Source organism: Protopterus annectens, chromosome 8.part1 (assembly GCF_019279795.1).
Source record: "Protopterus annectens isolate FY-2018-M chromosome 8.part1, PAN1.0, whole genome shotgun sequence".
NCBI lineage: Eukaryota > Metazoa > Chordata > Ceratodontiformes > Protopteridae > Protopterus > Protopterus annectens.
The window spans coordinates 499,092,317-499,118,892 of record NC_056742.1 but is presented as its reverse complement, the minus strand read 5'-3'; the positions used below and the strand labels follow the sequence as shown (position 1 = coordinate 499,118,892).

The window sequence follows — 26,576 nt, the reverse complement described above, 5'->3', positions numbered from 1 at the left end:
GTTTTATTACTCACAAATTTGGAAGTGGAGGCCCCCCCCACTGCTTAGTCCTGTGTGTCCCCTGGGACTGAAGCCAGGGTGCTCTGCTGGATCTGGACTGAAGGTCTGGAAGAGGCAGGAAAGCACCAATTCTTAGAAGGCCAATGTCTACTAAATCTTGGAGGTTGTACTTGTAAAAAGTCTAACAGTTTGCATAGATTTAGCTTTTTCCTCCATCTTTTTAAGAACTTCTTCTGCCTTGTTGCCAAACAGGTGGCCCTGATTAAAGGGAGCATCCAGTAATTTTGCTTTAACATGATCTGGCAAAGATTGCTCCTTAAGCCAAGCATGCCTTCTAAAGTACAGACCCAGTTACCGCAGCCCTGCAAGATGCCTCTAGTGAATCAAAACCGCATTGCAATGTATGTTTACCAACTTGTTCAGCAGAATGCATAAAATCCTGTAAATCCTTATTTTCAGCACAGAGTCATTTTCTGTTTAAGCAATCCCAATAATATGCAGCTGATACTTTAACATATGAAATTGGCAATTCAAGGCCCTAATGGCCAACATTAATGTGTATACCTTCTTACCCCATCTATCCAGCACCCTGGAGTCTCTATCAGAGGGGGTAGGATTTTTGGCAGTAGTAGCTTTAATGCCCTTGGGTCCATGTGAAATGGTTTCAGGATCCGCAGTAGGATTTTTGAAAAGGAACTTGAGAGTCAGGAACCCTGTAATATCCATCAGGCTTTCTGGAAGCAGGAAGAAGAGAGTCAGGGGCCAAGCTAGATTCCGAAAAGGCATCAACAATGTCCAGTACAGGAGGTATAGTTAAAGGCCTGTGCTGGGGCAGGAGAAAGAAATCCCTAAGCCTCTTTTTAGAATCAGAGAAATCCTGACTTTCCCAGTGAAAAAGCTCCCTGAGAGTATGCAAGGATTCACCAAAAGAGAAATCCTCTGGGGGTGAAGAAGTGGGAATAGAGTCCTCAGCGTCAGAATCCTCATAGGTAGATGAGGGTAAATCCTGGTCATCAGAGGAAACAAATTTCAGAATCCTGGTCAGAAGTATCATAATCAAACTCAGTCCTAGTTCTCTTAGAGGGGGAAGGTTGGCTTCCCCCGATTAAAGTAATAAGGTCTTCAGCCATTCTTATTTGTTCTTTAGGCACAGAGGCCTGACGATGCGGTCTGGGCGTCAGTTTTCTAGGCATAGTTAATGTTTTAGGCCTTGAAGAAGATGGCGCCGGTTTAATATGCAAGTCAGTGGGCCTGAATACACACTCAGAAGCCAGTGCCTGCACAGTGGCTCCGGACCCATGCAAGGTAGACACATCCGCAGGTTCCACAGTTAGCATCTCGCAGCATACCGGACTCCGAATGGGTCTTAGTAGAGGCCTGCGAATCTGAAGTAGCGGGTATCAGGGACTGCAAAAGTGCCTCACTTGAGTACCGGCAAACTGGGCGGCCTGTGTCTTCATCTTGCACTTCTTTGGAATTTCGGTAGTTGGATGGCTTACCGAAGACATATCAGGGTAATTAACTGGGCACCAAAAAATTTAGAAGCGCAAATATACCAACGGATAGTTCGTGGTTTAAATGAGGCACGAAACAGACAGCGAGGTACGTCATGGTCAGGGCCTAGGCAAGGAATACAGAACGAATGAAAATTTTTGAGGTATTTGCTTTCCACAAGAAATGCAATTTACTTTTACTGACATTGGTTTAGAGCAAGAAAAAGTTTTCCCAACAGGGTACTTAGCTTTTAGTTTAAGACTTCAGTTCTGAAACTCAAATGAAAATTTCAGGAGTCGGCCGACCATGCCGGACCTAGACTTTGGAATTCAGGCCGACTGCGGGTAGCCTGCCAGCAGGATAACCCCAAGTGTAATGACTGCAACAGTGAAACACAAACATCTGCTTCTGCGTCAGGCACCACACGGCAAGAAAGACTGATGTAATGATGTTGGCTACATGTTTTATACCCCCAACAACCTGACATCACGGAAGAGACCGCAACCAACGCAGGACCCAAGACTTTGTTAAATCAGGCCGAATGAGGGCTACCTGCAAGCAGATAACCCAAATGTAATGACTGCAACAGTGAAACACAAACATGTGGGTAGTAGACTATGGCACAATATTTTGGGCCCTATCAGTTATTGGTAGCTCTGGTCAAAGGTTGCAGCATATGAGGGTGCAGTTACTTTAACATTTTTTTGGTTAAATACTTCTGAAGCCTTTCTATGGCAAATTAATGTTCTCCAGATTAAGTTTTCAGGTTATGAGGCAGCAGGTGGACTTGCTGATTAAGACTTCTGCCTCTGTATTTGGTCTTGATATTTGACCCCTTTGAATGTGGATAGCTTTTTGGGGGTGAGGGTCAGGGACATTAGTATACAGTTACGCATGCCTCTGTACTGTTGATGTAAAGGTCCATGACATGACAGACTAGTTATAGTTCTAACAAGGGAATAAATGAAACAAGTTTATTGTGGGAAGGTACCATACCTGTAAGTGAAAAAACAGAAAATTCTAAGCTAGGTGATGGTAAAGCAAGAACTTGGAAAGCTGGTTAGCTCAAGTAGATTGCAACAGTCCTTGTTTGCACAATCAGCAGTTTGATTAGTAAGCTGACATTTACAGTGAAACTGGACAGTTTGGTACAAGTTTAATGCTTGCTCTGTGGATGGTGGAAGATTTAGTGTCAGGACTTGACAGCAGTTGAGACAGTAGAATGAGGACTGAGGTCACTTTTGGCAGCCCCCCTTGACAGCACAACACCTGAGGAAAGTATACCAGGTTGTTGCATGTTCTTATCAGATGATCCATCCCAGTAGCCTGGGCTTATGCTATACATTTCAGGCAGCAAAACACTGCAGGACAATGTCCCAATTTCACTTACTCTTGGTACTTGCAGTGTTTTTTTTTTAACAAATACAAACGACAGACTCTGCTTTCATTCTCTTTGTAATGCAGGGAGTCTGACCAAAGGAAAAGCAGTAGCAGTTTTAATACAGACAGCTGGAGACATTACTAAAATGTACGGTTATATCAGTTACTTTTACTAGCTAAATCTGAATAAAAAACATGATCTCTTACATTTAGGATTGTCAGTTACTTTTTTAGAACTTATTTCTAATTGCTTACCTGGGGTTATCTAGTATGCAAATGTCATGCTACTTAGCTGTTCAGATTTTTGGCCAGATGTACCCATTTTTCCACAGCCTCTACCCTGACGATGTCTACAAGCTGAGGGCGCACAGTGAACCTGTGGCGATTCAGGTTAGACAGATGACCTCACTGCCAAAGTGCCAGTCATGGCACAATCAACTCATGATTATGGCTCCTTTTTCTTGGGTGGAAAAAGCCAGGGAACCTTTTTGGCTAGGCTTATATAGGCCCCAGGACTGATAGAGTAGTACCTACCTATGAATCGATGAACTTGATACCCCCCCCCCCCCCGCTTTGACTGGTGGTTACATGGTTGGCAGCCAGAACAGCAACACATCACAGCCGACATTTAAGCTGATGCGCAGTCCCTGAACACTTCACCATGTACAAAATGTGACCATTACCACAGAAGTAGATGCTCAAATACAGCAGCACTGCTGCAGAAATGACAATATGGATATTAGCTGAAGGTAAATGACCCTATGAATGGGCAGGAATGCAGTCTTCAGCTAAGACCATTACATGGAGGATGCTGTAAAGGACTGTGCACTGCACACCTACAATATGATCTAACCAGCGAGACAGGTACAGCCCTTTCTGGACTGGATATCCAGCTTGTAGTGCCTGGAAAAGTATGAATGGAAGTCCAGGTGGCTCTTACATTCCTACCTGCAGTTTACCAACAAGTCTTATTACAGATTTAACAGGTTATACAGTTTGAGGGCCTCTACAAAGGGTCTGCTTAGAAACCAAACTAGACTGTCACTACTGCTGCACTCTACACATCTACCAAATGTAAATATTTCACCCATATAAATTACTACTTCGGGTTTTGAAGAACACTCTTCCAAGGTACATTAAATATACTTAAATGTCAGACCAAGAAATGGAGTTAATTAAAATCATGGGTGTCAAGGAAAACCCTTTAACCCAGACTATTTCTGCACATTTAACTCTACATCTGTATTAAACAGTCAAAAGAATTTACAAATGTAATCAAACTTGCACTAAACCACATTGCTCTTAAAATTAATAAGTTATATACTCTTACCTCATCTATGAAGTTTCCAATCTCATCAGGATTAGCTGGACGTGGGCGATACTGCGGGGCTGGCATAAGAGTTGGGACAACATCATTACGAGTAATTTCTGGCCGAGCATCCAGGCCTCTGTGCAGCTGACTCAGATCGAAGTCCTTAAAGAGGAAGAAACATTTACCACCTTAATATCACGTGTCCATACAGAAATAAAAACCTAAAACAATTACAGCACAATGTTCTATGATTCGTTGTTACCATCTGATGCAACTAAGATTAAAAATAAAATGTATGCATTCGACAGACAATCATTTTTTTCAGAAGTTAGAGCTTCTCTCAAAATCAGTACATGTTACAGACCATCACGGGTCAGACTTGGGTTATGGCAAATGAGTACTGCTACCTTGGGTAGTGACCAATAGTTGCCAAGTCCAGATGACTACACACAATATAGCGGGACATCAGAATGATCAATAAGTTCCCAGGAATCCAATCCTCCATCTTCTCATCTCAGTGCCTTGTAGTGTTGTCTTACCCATATAGCAACTGAATCTTAATTTGTATAGTGGTTTTCCAGAAAAGCCAATACCCTCTCAGTTCCTGCTTCTATGACACCACACTGCCACCAGCCAGACCAGCCTGGTGTTCCAAGGTCACATTTACTGAACACACTCCAAATCAACTTATCACATTTTGCTCTGCTCCATGTACAGTTTCCGTACACATGCAGCAAAGATGCTGGAAAGGAAATAGTTTCCAGCCACACAAGATTTTGGCAGTAGCCCCCCCCCCCAGTATATCAGAGTGAATACAAAAAGTTAATTATTGCCAGCTCAGTGCAATTACATTTACACCATTTAATAATTAGCCTCAAGCTTTTATAGTTTAGCACACAAAGCATATTGACAAATAGAACACACACTGCCACAAACAAGCAATTGAACAGCAGCTTCAGAAAGGCTGACTACGCCAGCTGTGCCTACATCTACCTCTAGCAAATAAGGTAAATGCTGTCTACTGCAAAAATGTAAACTCAAAGTAGCTGAAAGGGAACATTATACAAACTACTTTTGCCTCTAACAAGCAGATGTCCATGTAAGTATTTACACATTTCTGGAACGATTCCCAGTTTTGTTCAAAAAATCCAACATACAAAACAAGCCATATACTGATAAGAGTCCAGATGTAAAGTCGCCCTTGACCATATACTGATAAGAGTCCAGATGTAAAGTCGCCCTTGACCATATACTGATAAGAGTCCAGATGTAAAGTCGCCCTTGACACTAGCACCGCTACTTGAACCATCTTCCCTTTTCAATTTGATCTTCTCACTTCCTACTAGGTCAACGTTAGACTCCATGCCATGTTGCCCAAGACATTCTAAACCTTTAAAGATAAAAGATGCAGCCTTGCACCTGCATGCAGACAGTCTTCTTGCAGACCAAGAATTCATTCAAAAATAAGCACCGATTAAATGACGCTGACGCTCAACACAAGAGCAGCAAATGGCTCGAAACAGAGCTGGAAATGAATAATGAAAACGTTTTGCTGAATGAAGTATGCCTGAACTACTCAAGAAAGCAGCATCAGGCAAAGAAACCAAAATCATTCAAAAGTTAGAATAAGCAGGACTCCTGAAAGTGATCTATATTATGTTACCGAATGGTCAAATAGAAGACCAGTAAAAATCGAACTGCCACAATGTCGAACGGAAAATAAAAAAAAACACCCAAACCATTTAAATGCTCTATGCAGCATCCCCCACACCCCCCACTACTTAAATATACCAACTGCTAGATTGCACTTAGAGATCTCCATTGAACAGTTTGACATTGTGGCAGTTCGACTGCTATGGGTCAGCTATTCCGTGTTCAACTATTTTACCATTCGATCACGTAATATAGACCCTCCTGAAAGCTCCTCTGCTTCTGCAGTCAAACTGCATTATGGGAAATTGTTAAACCAGAGTACATTTACAGGCTGCTTGTGTTCATTAGAGACATTGATTCCAAAACAGGGATGAATTTCCTGTTCCCCATCCAACTGTCGAAGTTACTTAAATTGGGTTAGGGAGGAAGCGGTCAATCTGCATGGGATGCTTAAACCTGAGTACATTTACAGGATGCCTGTGTTCATTAGAGACGTGGATTCCAAAAGAGGGATGGATTTCCTGTTCCCCATCCAACTGTACACGTTACTTAAATTGGGTTATGGAGGAACTTCACTTTACATGAATGGGAAGTGTGTTCAAACAAAAGGCATTCTCTGGGATACATACTAGTCTCTCCAGTGGGCCCTATTTACATTACAAGGCAAGGTTAAGTTTTTAGAATGGGTAATTATTCTGGTGCTGTTTGTTTAGCGGCTATGCAGGTCATCCATCACAGGGGTCCAACATGGCAAACACAAACAGCCTGAAGACAGAATACAGGGACAGGCTTCTTAAGGTGGCCTGAACAGGACTGGTTACTTGCACCCTGTAATTTTTAGTGAAAAATGCAACAAAAACCTAGCCAAGCTAGAGTTTTCACAGTGTTGATGCCCCAAAACTCCTGCAATAGAAGCCCATGGGACACATGCAAATGACCCCCTAAGGACATCAAGTGTTTCCATTACATGGCCTCTGAATGTCCATGACTATACATTCAAGCCAACAAAGAAACCCCACTCGCCTAGTAGCAAACACAAAAACCCACTCTGGGCACAAAACGTAAAAATAAAACGGTAAGAACCACAGAGGACACTCCACGAACGGTGAAGTTAACCACTTTTAATGCTCAATGAAATGAACGACTTAGCACTTTCACCGGTACAACTGGCTTCTTCAGAGTCGTTTGATACATCACAATGCCATGAATTTATTGCACTTAACCCACAGCCATAGGTTAAAAACAAAATGCCCCACCCAGTAAAATCAAACTACTTCATATATAATCACACCAAGAACACAAAAAATGTGTGTATATATATATATATATATATATATATATATATATATATATATATATATATATGTAAAATATATATATAAAAACGGTAATAATTGATGATGCATAAACAAATATAAACATAAAAAACATAGTGGAATTGTCGTTGTGTGGTGTTTGCAACCAGCTTTGACAATTAAAATTACATTAAATTTGTTGAGATTTCAACTTCAAAAGGGGGTTTTAAAGACGCACCATCATTAAGCCCAGGAGATTTCAATGCATTAAGTCTTAATTGCCATTCTGTTTCTAGGGCACCCACTTTGTTCACCGTGTCCCCCACAACTATCAAACTCAGAAATCCGTCCTACCACAAAAAACAAGAATTTGTTGAAATTGGAACATGTAGTACTGTGTAAATATAACGCATTATGTTGTTTGGCATCTACTTCTCAGAAGTACAGGCAAACATAGGAGGACTATGGCTGACAGTTTGCAGATGACTGCAAACTGGGCGCCATAGTGGAAAGTACATCGGAGACAGATATCCTTCAGAGGGGTCTCACGGAAACTGATAACTGGTGCCAGAGCCATGCCCTGAAGTTAAATGCCAAAAAATGTATAGTCATACCCTTCGGGAAAAACAAGGTAACCCCAAGCTACCATATAGGTGGCAATCCATTAAGCACAGAAGAGGTTATCAGGGACCTGGGGACCCAGGTTGACAGTGGCCTTTCTTTTGACACTCACATTGCTAAAGTGGTTAGAAAGACCTTCTACATTGCCCACCTGATCATGAAGGGATTCACATCCAGATCAAGTGAGGTCATTGTTCCCCTGTACTCTTCACTTATCACACCAATGATAGAGTACAATGCCCCATTCGGGATGCATCTCACCCGACACCTGCAGCAATTGGAGATACCCCAAAAGTTCCTCACCAAAAGGATAAAGGGACTCCAAAATCTGTCATGCTGCCAGACTGAAGAAACTCCAGCTCTATTCAGTCGCATACCGCCTGCTCAGAGGTGACCTGTGCCTGACATACAAGGCCATGTCCAATCCGGAATTAATGGACATGCTCCACCTCAAAAAATCCAAATCTACCAGATCCACTAGAGCAAGTGACTTAAACCTTAGCACGGATATAAATAGGACATGCTGGAGGGATAGATTTGTCACCCAGAGACTCCCTATGCTGTGGAATAAAATCCCGGTCCATGTGAGGCAGAGCACCTCGCTGGCTCTGTTCAAGAGAAATCTTGACCGGTGGATGGGAGATCGTAGGTTTACCCTGGGAATCATCTCTGTGTCACTGCTGGACAGAGGCACAACAAACTAATGGGCACAGTATTTTTTTTAACATAAGGGGTGGCGTAAGCCACAAAACTTTGGGCTAGGCTTATAAATGCCTTAGGGCAGATAGCCTAGTATAAACCTATGAACCTATTATGCATGTCATTCTTTCTAATGGATCTAGCATGTTCTGATATCCTGTCTTTCAACCTCCTAATGGTCTTGCCTACTCGCTGTGGGCCATGCATGTTTAAGCCTTCATATGACCTTGTCAGCACAGCATAAGTTGCCTGCTTGGCTACAGTTTAGAAACAGTCTTTAAACCAGGCTGAAATCCATAAACACTAAGGTGTCTGCAAAATATCCCAACATTCAAACCAAACAGCAAAAAGGTCACACAAACCAATTTGTGTTTCTAAACTATAGCCAAACAGTCCGCTAATGCTGTGCTAATGAGGTCTTAAGGCTGAAAAAGTAAAAAGTCATGGACATTCAGGTCATATAGCTTGGCTAGGTTTTTGTTGTATTTTATCAGTTGCTTTATCTGTGTGACCAATTTATTGTCTATTTTTATTGAGAAACCTTTGTGGCTGTTCCAATTGTTGGATTTCCTGGTTAAGTACATACCAAAAGGGCATTGCACTAGATATGCCTGATGAATTCCAAACAGTGGGATGACCTTTGACCTAGATGCCATACCTTTTAGAAGTTTAACATAGGATTTCATCACTACTGTAGATGTGCTCCAGGTTGAGTAGGCATGACCTGCCCTTGATGAAACCAAACTAGGATGGGTCCAGTGTCCAGGGGCTTCGTCAGTGATCATGTGATTCATTTCCATAAGTCTCACTGGTTTTCATATGCAAAGCCGTGTGGCCCACCATTGTGTAGAGGATGGCTGATGATGTGCTCTGTTTTAAAAGTCACGAAGCTTGATTGGAGGCTATGGTTAAAGTGATTCCAGAGTGCCTGATAGGTCATGTTTCATGCTATTTAGAAGGCAATTGCACTTTGAGATCACGGAGGACCTGTTCCCTAGTGATAGTCTAGCACAGAACTTCTGGAAGTGCAAATGGCATTGCGTGCAGCCTGCTTAAGGAGGATAAAAAAAAGATGTTTTCTCCCTCCATAAATTTTCAAAAATGGGAATTCCCAAAGATTTAAACAAATAAACACTTTCATTTGTTAATCTGGGTTTAACACTGATCACCATGGACAGTTTTCAGGTTCAGTGAGGAGAGAGGTTAGACATCACTAGAGAGACTACAAAAGAAAAAAAATCAATTGGTATAAAATTGTTTACTGAAATTTTATACAGGAAACACTGTTTAGTGTCTGCATCAATTCTTACTATATACATAAAGATTCATTAAACAGCCTAGCAGTATAAACTGATAGAATACGGAGTAATATTTTTCATCTTAATCTCTATTTTAAGCTGAACAGTTCCCAGTACTTTTATTCTGTGGTTATTTTGGTGGGAAATTTGCAGCTTGAATTTTGCATCTACAGACTAAGCAGAATGTACAGTGTTACATATAGTGGTTTGAATGCAACTATCTAGAAGGCAGAGATAGGAGAAAGGGATGAAGCTGACAGGAGGAACAGAAGGGGAAGCCAAGAATCCTAAGCCAGAATATTCGACATGAGAGGTGATCTCAACTTAATTCATAGGAAAAGTGAACATTTGATGGAGGGCTGCATTACTGGGTACCCGTGGTCTACGCTGTTTTGTGGTAGACACAGGGAGGGGAAGTCTTGTGAAAGGGATCGTGGGACTGTAGGCTGTGGACTTTTTGGTGAGGTGGCGAGTTTCACTGTTACTACTAGTAAGGTACCACTTGTGCATTATTAGCAGCCAGCTTGCCTTGCAGGGCATGTTCCACTGGTGTTCTGTTTTGGTGGGCTAACAGTCAGCATATGTTTAATGAGTTAAGGTCTTGGGGGCAGCGACTACAAGTGTTGAGCTATATTCTAGTTGAGCAAGTAAAACACTTTATGCCTTCTGAGTGGGAAGGAGGGGGAGAGCCCAAGAGAGGGAATCAATCTCATTTTGTTTTTCTGAGGTAGAATTGGAAGCCTCTGTTTTGCTCTGACCAGATTCCCAAGTACATGAAGTAGAGTCCTCAGTAGGAATTCCATACTGTTAAATAGCATGGTCCATTACACAAGAATGGATGTGGCTGCTTTAGTATTTAGCAAGACATTCAGAAGTGTGGGAATTGGGTCTGCTGCAAAAAGGGATGAGGCATCTCTGTATATAAAATTTCAGCCACACTGTGCCGATAAGTTTAGTTCTGCGAAGAGATTGAGAAACAGGGAAAGTGACTGTGGAACTCCTCTGCAGACTAAAGGGGACGTGTCTGATTTGATCTGGGCATGAAAAGTACAGTCGTGTACACTTACCATAAATGCACATGTTCGAATGTATTCACAGTTGCAGTCATCACACTTAGGGTTATCTGCCTACAGGTAGTCCTCAGTCGGCCTGAATACCAGAGTCTTGGGATTTCTGAGTCGGATGCTGTCGCCTCTTCCAGGACGCCAGATCATCAGGGGTAAAACATGCAGCTGATGTCATTACATCAGTTTTTCTTGCCCCAGATGTCAGGAGCCCCCAAAAAAGGAAGCAATTACATGGTGTGGAACATCTCCAGTAAAAAGTAAATACCACTGCCATAAGATATGGCCAAAAAGAGGATAGGTAGAAAGTATAGAAAGAGTCAGGGGGCTGGAAAGAGGGTAACCAGGACTGCAACAGTGAATACAGTTGAACATCTACATTTATGGTAAGTCTACACAACTATACCATGTTGTTCGTGTTTCATTGTTGCAGTCATCACACTTGGGTTGATTCCCAAAGCTGAGGAAGGGTGGAGGCAGTCAAGAAGCATTAGAGCTGGCTAGCAGGCCTTGTAAGACTGCTGTGGCAAATCCAGCTCTGGATGTAGAGGTAAGTGGTAATGCTTGAAGGTGTGTACAGAAAGTACAGTTGTGTACACTTACCATAATAGTAGATGTTAGAGTGTATTCACTGTTGCAGTCATTACATTTGGGTAATCTGCTGGCAGGCTGTCCTCATTCGGCCTGAATAAATAAAGTCTTGGGTCCTGCGTCAGTTGCCATCTCCTCTTCCATGACGTCAGGTCATCAGGGGTATAAAACATGCAGCAAATGCCATTTTAAATCAGTTTTTCTTGCCCCAGATGTCAGTTGCCCCCCAAATGGGGAGCAAGTATATATATATATATATATATATATATATATATATATATATATATATATATATATATATATATATATATATATATATATATATATATATACACACACACACACACACACACACACAAACTGTAAATATATACATGCATCTTAGGAAAGTACAGTTTTGTACCTACCATAAATGTAGATGTTAGACTGTTCATACAGCTGCAGTCATAACAGATGGGTTATCCTGCCATCAGGCGGGTCCTCGGTCGGCCGAATTCCAAAGTCTAGGTCCGGCGTCGGTTGTCACTTCTTCCCTGACGTCAGTGCGGCAGGGGTATAAAAGAGGCAGCAGACGCCATTTTCTTCAGTTTTTCTTGCCCCAGATGTCAGGTGCCCCCAGAAGGAAGGCAAACAATGTTATGCAAAAATGCAATGTTGATAAATCAAAACAGTAGTTGCAAGCAAATACACCATAAAAGAACACCCCAAAAAGGTTATAAGAAAAGTGTTTGTCATGAGGCCTGTCCTAAGAGGGGATGGAGGGAGGGAAACCTGGACTGCAGCTGTATGAACACTCTAACATCTACATTTATGGTAGGTACAAAACTGTACTATGTTCGTGTATACAGCTGCAGTCATAACAGATGGGTAGAATCCCAAAGGTAAGTAAGGGTGGTAGGCACTAAGAGGAACTAGGAGGGGTTAGGATGCCCTGCAGGACTGCTGTGGCAAAGCCCGCTCTAGATTTAGAGTATAGTGGGAGGTGATAGTGCTTGGAGAAAGTGTGCACTGAACTCCAGGTGGCTGCTTCCAAAATATCCTTGGTAGGGACCCCCCTTAGGAAGGCTGCAGAGGTAGCTGTGGCTCTGGTGGAGTGGGATCTGATGCATGCAGGCACAGATTTTCCATGAAATGAGTAACAAAAGTGTATGCAGTGGGCTATCCATCTGTTTGGAAATGGCCTTTCCTTGAGCACCTGCAGCATAGGACAGAGTTGCTCAGATTTCCTGAACAGCTTTGTCCTGTCCAAATAACGTAGCTGTCTGTGAATGTCCAAAGAATGTAGTAGTCTTTCCCCTTTGTTTGTGGATTAGGGTAAAAGGTAATTAAGTGGATAGTCGGATTCAATGCTACACTGGATACTACCTTTGGCATAAAGGTAGGGTTGGTTCATACGGAAACTCTGTCCTGATGGAGAATGATGAATGGTTGCACAGCCATGAGGGCCTGTAGCTCAGAAACCCTGCAAGCTGAGGTGATGGCCAGAAGAAAGGCCGTTTTCCATGACAAGTACTGTAACTCTGATGAAGAAGCTGGCTCGAAGGGAGGAAGGGTCAGCTTTTCCAATACGAAGTTGAGGTCCCAAGCAGGGACTGGTGGTTTCCTTGGGGGTTTTATATTCTTTGCTCCTCTGAGGAACTGCCTTGAGAGGATGAGAGAATAAAGGAGGATCTGTGTTGTATTGAGCAGAAATGGCTGAAGCATGGATCTTGGAGGAGAAGGAAAGTCCATTGTTTAACATCTCCGCTAGGTACTGTAAAATTTGAGGTATATTTATTACCCAAGGATTCTGTCCCTTCTTTTGATTCCGGGCACAAAATAGTTTCCATTTTGCGGAGTAGGCCTTTCTAGTAGAAGGTCTTCTGGCCTCCAGAATGACATCCTGCACCTCCTTGGAGAGGAGAAACTGTTGGCAAATCAAGGAATTCTCCATGCAGCTAGATTTAGAGTTTTGAGATGGCTGTGAAGAGTTTTGTAGTTGTGCTGGGACAACAGAAGAGGGACTAGAGGTAGGATCCATGGTGGGGAATGTGTCAGGCTCTTCAGGAGCAAATACCAGTGTTGTTTTGGCCAGTCTGGAGCAATGAGAATAATTTTCGGCCTCTCTGCTCTGGCTTTTAATAGAACTTTGGGCAGCAGAGGAAGAGGCGGGAAGGCATAGACTGTCAATGTTGCCCAATTGAAGGAAAGTGCGTCCACTTTCCAGGCCTGCAGATGATAGGTCCTTGAACAAAATTTTTTCAACTGGCAATTTCTGTGGGTAGCAAAGAGATCTATGTCTGGCTGTCCCCATGCCCGAGTTATCTTTGTGAAAACTTGAGGATGCAACTTCCATTCGTGTGGATCGGTCATATTTCTGCTTAGGTTGTCTGCCAGTGTGTTTTCCTTCCCTGACAGGAATTGCACTTGTAGTTGAATTTGCAATTCCAGTGCTGTGTTCCATAGGTTCATGGTTTGCCTGCACAGGGGGTATGAATGAGTTCCCCCCGGTTTGTTTATGTACCACATCACTGTGGTGTTGTCTGTCCTTATCAATAGCTGGCCTGGATGCAGTAGGTCTTTGAAGGTCATAATAGCCTTTTGCATGGCTAGCATTTCCTTTTGGTTGATGTGAAGGTGCTTCTCTTTTAGTGTCCATTTTCCCTGAATGCACTGATCGGTCATGTGTGCTCCCCAGGCGTAGTGAGGCATCTGTTGTGATGATTTCAGTTGCTTGAGGTACACAGTAAGGAAGACCTGTGTTTCTTTGGCAAGCTTGAGCCCAACACAAATTCCTTTTGAAGGCATGGAATGAGTGGTATAATTGCTTCCAAGCTGTGGCTGTGTTGAGACCATAAGTTTTTTAGGTACCATTGAAGTTTCCTCATATGCAGCTTTGCACATGGGATTAGTAGGATGCAAGATGCCATAAATCCCAGAGCCTGCAGGACTTTCCTTGCAGTTAGTCTGGTGTAAGTTGCCATTTTTCTGAAGTATTGAGACAGCTGCCCTTGCTTGTCTGGCGTGATGTAGGCCATCTGGGCGGTTGTATCCAAGCTGGCACCCAGGAAAATTATTTGTTGAGAGGGTATTAGTTTTGATTTCTTTTTGTTGACTATCCCAGGAAGTTCAATAGTTTTATTACAAATGCCAGGTGCTGCAGTAGTATGTCCTTGCTGTCTGCTTGCATCAGGCAGTCCAGATATGGGTAGATTTGTATCCCTTGTAGTCTGCAGAAGGCGATTACTGATGCCAGGCATTTCGTAAACACTCTGGGTGCAGTAGATAAGCCAAAGGGCAATGCAGAGAATTGGTAATGGGTTGAACCTGCAAGAAATCTGAGGTATCTTCTGCAATCTTGTCTGATAGGGACATGCAGGTATGCCTCCTTGAGGTCCAATGTTACCTGCCAAGACTCCTTGCCCAGCATGGGAAGGAGCTGCTGTAATGTGAGCATCTTGAATTTTGGCACCTGTAGAAAAGTGTTTAGGATGGATAGGTCTAAGATAGGTCTCCAATCTTTGTCCTTCCTTGGTACCAGGAATAGTCTGGAATAAAACCCTTGACCTTGCTCTTTTGCAGGTACCTCGAATTGCTTTCATGTCCATGAGAGCTGAAATTTGTTTTTGTGCCTCTGCCCTTTGATTTTGTGGCAGGTTTGGCATGCCTCATTTTTGGAAGGGTGTGAAATTGGAACCTGTAGCCTCTGTCTATAATGTCCAGAATCCATTTGTCTTTTGTAACAATATGCCAATTTTTTGAGAATAATGTCAGTTTTCCGCCCAAAGGTGCTGCCATTAAAGTTTTGCTTGGCAGGTGTAGGGGGGAGTCATTGTGTCTGTTTTCTAAAAGACTGTGATCTATTTTCTCCACCTCTTCGGGTTGGTGCTTGCCACTGTCTGGCTCTGAAAGATCCTTGGGGTTGCCCTCTACCCCTTGGACACCTGTATCTGCCCCTTTAAGGTCTGTCCATGGCTGGAAAGGACCAATTTTTTGAAGGCCAGTTTCTGCTGAAACGTGGAGGCTGTACCTGCAGGAAATCTTTCACTGTTTGCATTGATACCGCTTTTTCCTCCATTTTCTTTAGCACCTCCTCAGCTTTAACACCAAACAATACATCTTTTTGAAGAGGTGCATCTAATAATTTAGCTTTGACATGATCTGGTAAGGTTTGCTCTTTGAGCCAAGCATGCCTATGTATAACAGAACCCGTAACAGCAGCTCTACATGAGGCCTCTAAAGCATCAAAACCACACTGCAAGGTATGTTTACCCACTTGCTCTGCACCATGCAACACATCCTGCAACTCTTAAATCTGGTTGTTCTGGTTGTGTCATCTTGCTTTTCAGGTGAGATATCAAAAACTGTTGATACTTTAACATATGGAACTGGCAGTTTAATGCCCTCATGGTTAAAGTGGCCGAGGTGTACACCTTTTTCCCCACCTTTCTAAAGCTCTGGAATCTCTCTCTGAAGGTAATGGGTTTTTGGCAGTAGAGGCCTTAATTCCCTTGGGACCCTGTGAAATAGATTCTGGGTCAGCAGTATGGCTTTTATATAGGAACTGGTGAGAATCAGGAACCCAGTAATACCTGTCTGGTTTAACAGGAGCTGGAGGCAAAGAATCAGGGTTAAGGCTGGCTTCTGTGTACACATCATCCAATATATCTAAAACAGAAGGTATAGCCAGAGGCCTATGCTGGGGGAGCAGAAGAAATTCCCCGAGCCTTTTCTTGGAATCGGAGTAATCTTGGCCTTCCCAGTGAAAGTGTTCCCTCAATGTATGCAGGGTTTCCCCAAAAGAGAAGTCCTCAGGGGGGGAGACCGAGGGAATGGACTCCTCTGCATGAGAGTCTTCGAATGGAGAATAGGCATAATCCTGGTCCTCAGATAGTTCCGAGGTAAAAGAAGCTTGAGCTGAGGAAGGATAGTCTTCCTCTAATCTGGGCCTTTTGTCAGAGGGGGGTTGAGAACCCCTGATAAGAGTAATCAAGTACTCAGCCATTTTAAGCATCTGTTTTTTTAGGTATGGTGCCTTAAGAGGGTGTCTGAGGAACCTGTCTTTTGGGTTTCATGGCAGTTTTAGATTTAGTGAAGGCTTTAACAGAGAAGGAGGAAGGCCTGGAGACCCCTTAAGAAATGGCAGGCCTGTCTAAATTCTGAGTTTCCCCGCCAGGAGTAGCGTCGGTATCTGTAGTAGGAATGGGTGCAGAGGAGCCTGCAACCTCGGGTACTGAAGACACCCGTAATGCATTGTCATCGGTACTCAGGGGCTGCGTAGGTGCCTCGCTGAGTACTGGAGAACCGGTAGTCTACCTTAGCGTGGTTTCAGTAGGTGGTGCGGACCTCGTATGTCTGTCCTTATCTTTGCATTTTTTGCTAAAAACTGGAGTCGGACTATCCGACAATTCAATTTTTTGCCAAAAAAGTGAAGGGCGAACTCTGCCCGACGCTTAATAGTGCGTCTGTTGAATCTAGCACAAAAATGGCAGGCCGAGACGTCGTGGTCTGGGCCTAAGCAAGGTATACAGAAAGAGTGGAAATCCTTATGCGGTATTTGCTTCCCACATGAAATGCAATTATTAACTTTGTCTGACATCGGTCTGAGGCAAGAAAAGTTTCCCCAACGGGGTACTTAGCTTTCAAGACTTTGGCTGAAATACTTTTGTAAATCTCAGGAGCAGGCCAACCGGCACTTGCGAACTGCTTCTGCTTCGGGCACCGCGCGGCAAGAAAGACTGAAGAAAATGGCGTTGGCTGCCTCTTTTATACCCCTGCCGCACTGACATCAGGGAAGAAGCGACGACAACTGACGCCGGACCTAGACTTTGGAATTCGGCCGACTGAGGACCCACCTGACGGCAGGATAACCCATCTGTTATGACTGCAGCTGTATGCACGAAGAACATCATAAAATTTACCTTCAACTAAAAGTAAATACACCACAAAGGCTTTTGAGTATAGTGAAGGAAAGAGAAGGTATAGAATGGGGGATGGCGGGTGGGTAACCCGGACTGCAACAGTGACTACACTCAAACATCTACATTTATGGTAAGTGTACACAACTGTACTATGTTCTTTGTGTTTCACTGTTGGTCATTACATTTGGGTAGAATCCTAAAGCTATGGATGGGAGGATGGAACTAAACAGCATTAGGAGCAGCTATAAGGCCCTGCAGGACTGCAGTGGCAAAGCCTGCCCTGGATTTAGAGAAGAGAGGTAAATGATAATGCTTTGTGAACGTATGAACAGAGCTCCAAGTAGCAGCTTCTAGAATGTCTTTGGTTGGGACCCCTCTGAGAAAAGCTGCAGAGGCAGCTCTGGTGAAAAGGGATCAGATCCCCTTGGACATAGGTTTACCATGGTGCAAACAGCAGAAACAAATGCAGTGGCTTATCCAATTAGAAATAGTCTGCTTTGATATAGCCTTCCCCTCTGATCCTGCAGCAAATACTACCAGTAGTTGCTCAGACTGAGATTTTGTCCTGTTTAAGTAGAATCTTAAGACTGTGTACATCCAATGAATGCAGAATCTGCTCCCCCTTGTTCTGTGGATTTGGGAAAATTGTTGGCAGGTGAATAGTTTTGTTAAGAGCCACACTGGATACCACCTTAGGCATAAAAGGAGGATTGGTCCGGAGGGCCACCTTGTCTGGGTAAAATATATTGAAAGGCTCCACTGCCATGAGAGCCTGTAGTTCTGAAACCCTTCTTGCTGAAGTGAATGCCAAAAGAAAAGCTGTCTTCCAAGCTAGAAATTTTATATCTGCAGTAGCTGCTGGTTCAAAAAGGAGGCAAGGGTGAGTTTTTCCAGCACAAAACTGAGGTCCCATGCAGGAGTTGGTGTTCTCCTGGGAGGCCTTAAATTTTTGGCCCCTCTGAGATGTTGTTTAAGCAGTGGATGAGAAAATAGGGGAGGCTCTGTGTTGTAATGAGCCGAGATGGCAGAGGCATGGATTTTTACTGAAGAAAAAGATAGGCCCTTGTTAAGCATCTCAGTTAAGTACTGTAAAATCTGAGGAATATTGGGCTTTGCTGTGTCTATTCCTTGTGCTTGGTTCCAAGCACAGAATCTCTTCCATTTATCAGCATAAGATTTTCTAGTACTAGGCCTTCTGACTTCCAAAATGACATCCATCACAGGTTTACTGAGAGATGTGGTTTGACTTAGTTGATTAGCCATGCTGCAAGATTGAGTTTGGAGCCGAGTGTGCAGAATTTGCTAGTTCTGCTGAGACAGTAGATGAGGTGTTTGAGGCAAGTACCACAGAGGAAAGTGTGACATTCCTTAGAAGTGGGTACCAGTGCTGGCGAGGCCAGTCCGGAGCAATAAGTATCATTTTTGGTTTTTCCTGTCTGACTTAGTAAGACCTTGGAGAGTAGAGGCAGAGGGGGAAAGGCATAGACTGATAGGTTTTTCCAGCTGAAGGATAGAGCATCCACTTTCCATGCTTTATGATGAGTTCTTGTGCAGAATTTGTCCAACTGACAGATCTATTTGCCTCTCCCCAAAGCTATGTCTGGACTCCTCCATTTCTGTGTGATCATGCTGAAGATTTGTGGATCCAGTTTCCATTTGTGCGGGTCCATAAGATTTCTGCTTAGGTCGCCTGCCAGAGTATTTTGCTTTCCTGGCAGGAATTGAGCTTGAAGATTTATTTGGTAAGTCAAGGCTGTGTTCCACAAGGCCATGGCTAGTCTGCAAAGGGGGGTAGGAATATGTACCCCCCTGCTTATGTACCACATGACTGTGGTGTTGTCAGTCTATCAGTAGTTGTCCTGGATGAAGGAAGTCCTTGAAGGCTGTCAAACCATTCTAAACAGCTAGCATTTCTTTCTGGTTGATATGCAGCTGCATTTGGTTTGGGCTCCATTTGCCCTGAATGCATCTCCCTGCCAGGTGGGCCCCCCAAGCATAGTCTGTTGTCTGTAGTTAGGGTTTGGGTGGCAGGGGGTAGAGTGAATGACAGTCCCCTGTTTTGGTGACATGTCTCTGCCCACCAAAGAAACTCCTGTTGTAAGGCAGGGAATGAGAGTAATCATTGTTTCCAGGCTGTGATAATGTTGACTCCATAAACTTTTTAGGTACCACTGAAGTTTCCTCATATGCAGTCTCGCATATGGAATTAGTAGAATGCAGGATGCCATGATCCCCCAAAGCCTGCAGAATTGGTCTTGCAGATAGCTGGGTTTTTGTTGTCACTTGTTTGAAGTACGTTGCCAATTGCCTTTGTCTGGCATGAGGTAAGCTATCTGGGCAGTTGTATTCAAGCTTGCACCCAGGAATGTAATTTGAGAGGGTACCAGTTGTGATTTATTTTCATTTATGGTTTACCCTAGGCATGCTACAAGCATTTTTACAAACACCAGATGTTTAAGTGTGTCCTTGTCCTCTGCTTGAATGAGAATCATCCAGATAAGGATAAATTTGAATGTTTGTCTGCAGAATGCAGTTACTGGTGCCAGGAACTTTGTAAAGACCCTGGGCGTAGTAGGTAAGCCAAAGGACAGTGCAGAGAATTAGTAATGCAAAAGACCTGCTTTGAAGAAGGTATCTTTCTGCACGATTCCCTTATTGGGATATGCAGGTATGCCTCAAGTCTAGAGTTACTAACCAAGCATTCTTGCCTAGCATAGGCAGTAGCTGTTGTAAAATCAGCATTCTGAATTTTGGAATGTCCAGGAATGTGTTCAGAATCGATAAGTCCAGTATTGGACACCATGAATTGTCTTTTTTGGGTACTAGGAAAAGTCTTGAATAAAATCCTTGTGCTTTTTCCTTTTCTGGTACCGGTTGAACAGCCCCCATATCCACAAGGGACATGACTTGTTTCTGGGCCTCTGCCTACTGGTTTTGTGGCAGATCCGGCCAGCTGTTTGGAATTGGCAAAGTATGGAAATGAAACATGTTTAATACACACTAGTCCTGGGTAATTAACTGTCAATTTTGAGCATGAAGTGCTAGTTTCCCCCCCAAGGGGTCTGCCAAAAGACAAGTGCTTGGAGATGGTAGAGGACAGTCATTGAGACTGCTTACTGTAGGGTTGTGCTTTGTTTCCTCCAGATTTGGAGGTGGAGGCACCCCATTGCTTTGACCTGTAAGTACCCTGTGATTAATATCTGGAGCCTTTTGAGCACCTGGGTTTGCCCTGAGTGGCTCTGTTGGACACAGGATAGGACCATTTTTTAGTAGGCCGGTGCCTACTGAACCTGGGTGGCTGCACTTGCAAGAAATCTTTTACAGTTTGTATAGATTTAGCTTTGTCTTCCATTTTCTTTAAAACCTTTTCTGACTTATTACCGGAGTATCATGCTGCAAAGAGGCATCCAACAATTTAGCATGAATGCCTTCTAATCACAGATTCAGTAATGGCGGCCCTACAAGAGGCCTCCAAGGAATCAAAATAACATTGTAAATTATGCTTGCCAACCTGCTCTGCTGAATGCAATAAATCCTGTAACTCTTCCACACAATCAGAAATAATCATTTTCTGTTTCAGTAAGCCCATAACATGCTGTTGATATTTAAGCATATGAAACTGGCAGTTTAAAGACCTGATTGCCAAGGCTGCAGACGTATAAACCTTCTTACCCCATCTATCCAGCGCCTTGGAATCTCTATCAGAAGGGGTAGGATTTTTGACTGTAGAAGCCTTAACACCCTTGGGACCCTGAGAAAGTCTCAGGATCAGCAGCAGGATTTTTGAAAAGAAATTTGTGCCAGTCAGGAACCCTGTAATATCTGTCTGGCTTACTAGGAGCCGGAGGCAGGGAATCAGGAGCCATGCTTGATTCCAAGAACACATCAACAATGTCTAATACAGGAGGTATTGCCAAAGGCCTATGCTGAGGAAGAAGGAAATCCCTAAGCCTTTTTGATTCAGAGAAGTCCTGACTCTCCCAGTGAAAATGTTCCCTTAAAGTATGCAGAGTCTCTCCAAAAGGGTAATACTCGGGAGGAGATGCAGATGGGATGGATTCCTCCATCAGAATCCTCATCGGGTGGAATAGAAAATTCCTGATCAGAAGAGGAATCAGAAGAAATGGAAACCTGATCTGAAGATTCATAATCAGTGCCTTGCCTAGGCCTCTTAGCAGGGGGGGGGGGGGGGGGGTTGGGTTGGAAACCCCTGATCAAGGTAACAAGGTCTTCAGCCATTTTGATCATCTTTTTTTAGACATAAAAGTTGTTTTTGACCTTATTTTTGTTGCTGGCGTCCGTTTAATGTAAAACCGTTGAGCCCTGAAAACACCCTCAGAAGCCGATGCCTGCTCAGAGGCTCCGGACCTATCCAAGGGACAGACATCTGCAGGTTCAATACTTTGCGAATCTCATGGCATACCAGACCGGTAGAGGCCTGTGACTCAAAAGTAGCGGGTATCAGGGGCTGCGAAAACACCTCACTGAGTACCGGCGACTGGCAGAGAAGCTTAGTCGGTTTTGGACCTAGATGGTCTTTTTCCTTGCGTTTTTTGTGAATTTTGGTAGTCAGATTGCTAACTGACATCATTTCAGGGTAGTTAAATCTTGAACCAAAATATTTAGAAGCAAAAATATACAGACACTTAATAGTGCGTTGGTTAAATTTAGAATAAAACCGACAGCAAGGCACGTTGTGATCAGGGCCTAGGCAAGGAAAACAGTACAAATGAAAATCCTTATGAGGTATTTGCTTCCCACAAGTAATGCAATTAACTTTTACTGACATCAGTAAGGAGCAAGAAAAAGTTTCCCCAACGGGGTACTTGTCTTTACTTTGAACGCTTCGGTTCTGAAACTCTAATATGAAAATTTCACGAGTCGGCCAACCGGCACTTGCCAACTGCTTCTGCTTCGGGCACCGCACAGCAAGACAGACAGATTAAAATGGTGTCGACTGCATGTTTTATACCCCTGACATCATGGAAGAGGAGACAGCAACTGACACAGGACCAAAGACTTTATTCAGGCCGACTGAGGGCAACCTGCCAGCAGATTACCCAAATGTAATGACCAACAGTGAAACACGAAGAACATCTCCAGGTTGCAGCCTCCAGAATGTCCCTGGTAGGGACTTCCCTGAGAAATTCTGTAGAGGTTGAGGTAGCCCTAGTGGAATGAGTTCTGATCCTCTGTGGGGTAAGTGGTAGGTTTTTCCATGGTGTTTGTAGCAGAAATGGATGCAGTGTGCTATCCATTTGGAAATGGTTGGCTTTGAAATGGCGTCGCCTGCCCCTGTAGCAAAGCTGACTAGCAGCTGATCAGATTTTCTGAAAGGTTTAGTCTTGTCAAGGTAGAACCTGAGCTGTCTGTGCACATCGGAGTGCAGGATCCTTTCCCCTTTATTCTGAGGATTAGGGAAAAAGGTTGGTAAATGGATGCATTTGTTTAAAGCCACACTGGATACCACCTTGGGCATAAATGACGGGTTAGTCCTGAGGGAAACCCTGTCAGCATGGAAAATAATGAAGGGTTCCATAGCCATTAGTGCCTGTAACTCACTCTTCTTGCTGAAGTGATGGTTAGACGTAGGGCCGTTTTCCAAGTGAGGAATTTTAACTGTTGCAGCAGCAGCAGGCTCAAAAGTGGGAGTGTGAGCTTTTCTAGTACAAAGAGAAGGTCCCAGGTAGGGGTGGGAGCTCGCCTCGGGGGCCTTAAATTGTTAGCTCCACTCAGGAACTGTTTGAGAGGGTGAGGAGAGGTGGCTCCGTGTTGTAATGAGCTGAGATGGCGCTCAGTGTTGTAATGAGCTGAGATGTCAGAGGCATGAATCTTAACTGATAAGGACAGGCCTCTGTGAAGCAGCTCTGCTAGGTAACCTAGGATTTGAGGTAAGGTGGGCATGGCTGTGTCCTTTCCTTGAGACTGGCTCCAAGAACAATATCTTTTCCACTTGGTTCACAGGTTTATACTAGGCTATCTGCCCTAGGGCATTTATAAGCCTAGCCGAAAATGTGTTTGGCTCTCTCCACCCTTATAATTCAACTTCGAGCCTCTGTCCAGTAACACCAACTGGAGTGATCCCATTAGCAAACCTGCAGTTTCCCATCCACTCAAGATTTCTCTTAGAGGGCCAGCGAGGGGCTTTGTCTTATGTGAATTGGGATTCTATTCCAGAGTGTGGGAAGCCTTTGGGATATGAATCTATCCCTCCAGCATGTCCTATTTATTGGTGTGCTGAGGTTCAAGTCCAAGGAGCGTGCGACTCTAATAGATGTTTGTTTTTTTTTAAGGTGGAGCATGTCCATTAATTCTGGGTTGGCCTTGTACGTCAGGCAGAGGTTGCCTCTGAGCAGGCGGCAAGCAACTGAGTAGAGCTGTAGTTTCTTTAGCCTAGTTGCATAGGGCAACTGTTTGAGGCCCAGGATCCTTTTGGTAAGGAACTTTTGCGGTCTCTCCAGCTGCTGCAGGTGCCGGGTAAGGTACATCCCAAATGGGGCATTGTACTCTATTATGGGTCTGATGAGTATAGGGACACAATAACCTCTCTAGATCTAGACAAGAACCCTTTAGTTATAAGATAGGCAATATAGAAGGATTTTCTGACTATTTTGGCAATGTGATTGTCAAAGGAGAGGTTGCTATCCACCTGGGTCCCCAGATCCCAAATTACTTCTGTACTTAGTAGGTTACCCTCCTATGTGGTAATTAGTGGGCACCTTGTTTTTCCCAAATGGGATGACTATGCATTTTTTGGCATTAAGTTTGAGGCCATGGCTTTGACACCAGGCATCTGTCTCCGTAAGACTCTTTTGGAGGATGAGTGTCGGCCGGGGAGTCTATTATGGCTCCCAGTTTGCAATCATCGGCAAACTTGGTAAGCCACAGTCCTTTTGTGCTGGCCTGTACTTCGGAGAAGTATATACCGAACAAGAGGGGCCCCAGGACTGAGCCCTGTGGGACTCCACTTATAACAGGTTTAGTGTCGGACATGGCACTTCCAACCCTGACCACGTGCGTTCTATCCATAAGCCAGTTTGCAACCCATCTTGTGACATATGGGTTGATGTTTAAGCTGGTTAGTTTGTTTATGATTCCAGAGTGAGGTATTGTGTCAAATGCCTTAGCGAGGTCCAGATAGGCAGTGTGGACTGCCTTTCCCTCATCTATGGCTTTGGTGACCGTTTCAAAAAAGGTCAACCAGGTTTAGGAGGCAAGATCTGCCTTTAACAAAACCGAACTGGGTAGGGCCCAGTGTCTGGAGGTCCCTGATATCTTTATTTATGAGATCCATAATGATAGGTTCATAGCCTTTTGGGGGTGAGATTAGTCAGTCCAGTGATCTCACCAGATCTCCAGTCTCATTAGTTGAACATTGTGCCCCATGTTCGTGATTCACCTGTCCCATGTGTGTTCTGATCTTTGGGATGGTGTGATTTTGTTCATGAGCATTCCAGTGACATTTGAATTCATGGAACTTTTGTTTATATTTTGTTTGGAGTAGTGTTTGGTGTAAATTGGGTCTATAGTGTTGGTGCCCTATATATGATGGGTGAAGTCTGATAGTTCACTGGTCTCTAGTGTTTTCAGGAAGGCCATGAGTGTGAGGAGTTGAGGAGGGTGAGGGTGTGTGAGGGCAATTTGTGAGCAGTCTTGCCTACAGGTTAATTTGCTCCGGCCTATCTTGGATGCATCTGGATGGTCCTTGCAGTCTTGATAGAGGGGTGTCTTTGGGTGGTGTGGGATATGAATGGTATGGATCCCTCCTTTGATTTTGGGGCCGGCGGGCATGATATGATGGTAAAAGGGCATAGCCAAGCTCTTCTAGGAGTGCTCTCAGTGGTTTTGTCACAGGCACAGACATCGATCCGATCCATACTGAGAAGGGCCTTCGAAAGCGTATTTTTTTTTTTTTTGAGATTTTGTTGCATTGGCAGGCATATAGTTTAGTTTTTTTTTTTTAGGGTGGTAGCTGTAGAGGAGAGGATGCTTGCTTGTGTCTGAGATAGCTGGGGGGCTATATACTATGGGGGGAGAGACACACTGGGCCCTTTTTTAGGGGGAACCGGCTTTGAACCAGTCATCTAGAATGTTGGCAAAGTAGGTTCCGTGTTGGTTTGTGCCGTTTTGTTTGTACTAGGCCCTTCCAGCGGTGTCTGGGTTCCCGTAGGGTTCCTGATGTAACTGAAGAATGCCTTGTTATTATCTTTGGAGCCTTTGGCAATTTTTCTTGCAAATTAGGCTAGTCAGACTTATGGGGCGATGGTTCCCAGGATCCTTTGCGGGGCCACCCTTGTGGAGAGGTATCACTGTTGCTGTACGCTATTCCTTGGGTACATAACCTGTTTTAAGGCTGAGTTGGAATAGTGAATTTAAGTGAGGGTTTAGTTCTTCTTGGAGCTCGTGCAGGACGCAGCCCGGTATTCCATTCAGTCCCATAGACGTTGCGTTTTTAGCTTTGGAGAGGGATGCTTTTACCTGTGTGTCTGAGATAGCTGGGGGACTATATTCATCTGGGATAGACACAGGCCCTTTTGGGGGGGGGGGTAAAGTTTGCACTGAACCTGTCATCTAGAATGTTGGCAAAGTAGGTTCCGTGTATTTTGTGCCGTTTTGTACTAGCTCCGAGCAGATCTGGGTGTTTCCTCCCAGGTTCCTGATGTAACTGAAGAATGCCTTGTTATTATCTTTGGAGCCTTTGGCAATTTTTCTTTCGAAGTTTGCCTTTGAGGCTTTTATGGTGGAGCGAAGTTTCTTGCCAATACTGATCAGGGATGCCTTCCCTTTTAGGGTTTTGGCCCAGTCATGTAGTAGTCCCCTCCTTTTGTTGTATAGCTCGTTTATGGTTGGGGTCCACCAGACTGGTTTCCTACTTTTGGAGTAGTGAGCCTTGGTTTTACTTGGGATGGCACAATCCATGCATTCCTGTAGGTGCATATAGAGTGCGTTCGTATAGGATTCTGCAGTTTGGGTAACATTTTCCAATTTCTCGGGGGCTTTGAAGCTTCCTACTTCTGTCTTGAGGAGAGTGAAGTTTGTTTTTGAGAGGTTTTTTACTGTGGTTTCCTTGGCTAGGGGTGGGGTTGGGATGTGGATGTCTATTGTGATCAGTTTTTGGTCCGATCTTACCAACGAGGGATTTACCTCCAGTGTGGAACTTTGATCCCTTATGCTTGTAATGACTAGGTCTAATGTATTTTCCCCTCTTGTAGGAACAGTGACTAGTTGTTCCATGGCATTTGAGTTGAATTCTAGAAACTGTTGGGCAA

The 26,576-nt window shown here is 43.9% G+C and overlaps 1 protein-coding gene across 1 annotated transcript in view; it reads right to left on the bottom strand.

Moving 5' to 3' along the window:
• The window catches only part of LOC122810165 (cadherin-3-like), a 1,031,939-nt gene that overhangs the window by 83,528 nt on the left and 921,835 nt on the right, over window positions 1-26,576 (bottom strand). Inside the window, exon 14 of the mRNA XM_044081643.1 lies at window positions 4,205-4,348. Within this exon, the coding sequence (XP_043937578.1) occupies window positions 4,205-4,348 (144 nt within the window). The remainder of the gene's footprint in view (window positions 1-4,204; window positions 4,349-26,576) is intronic.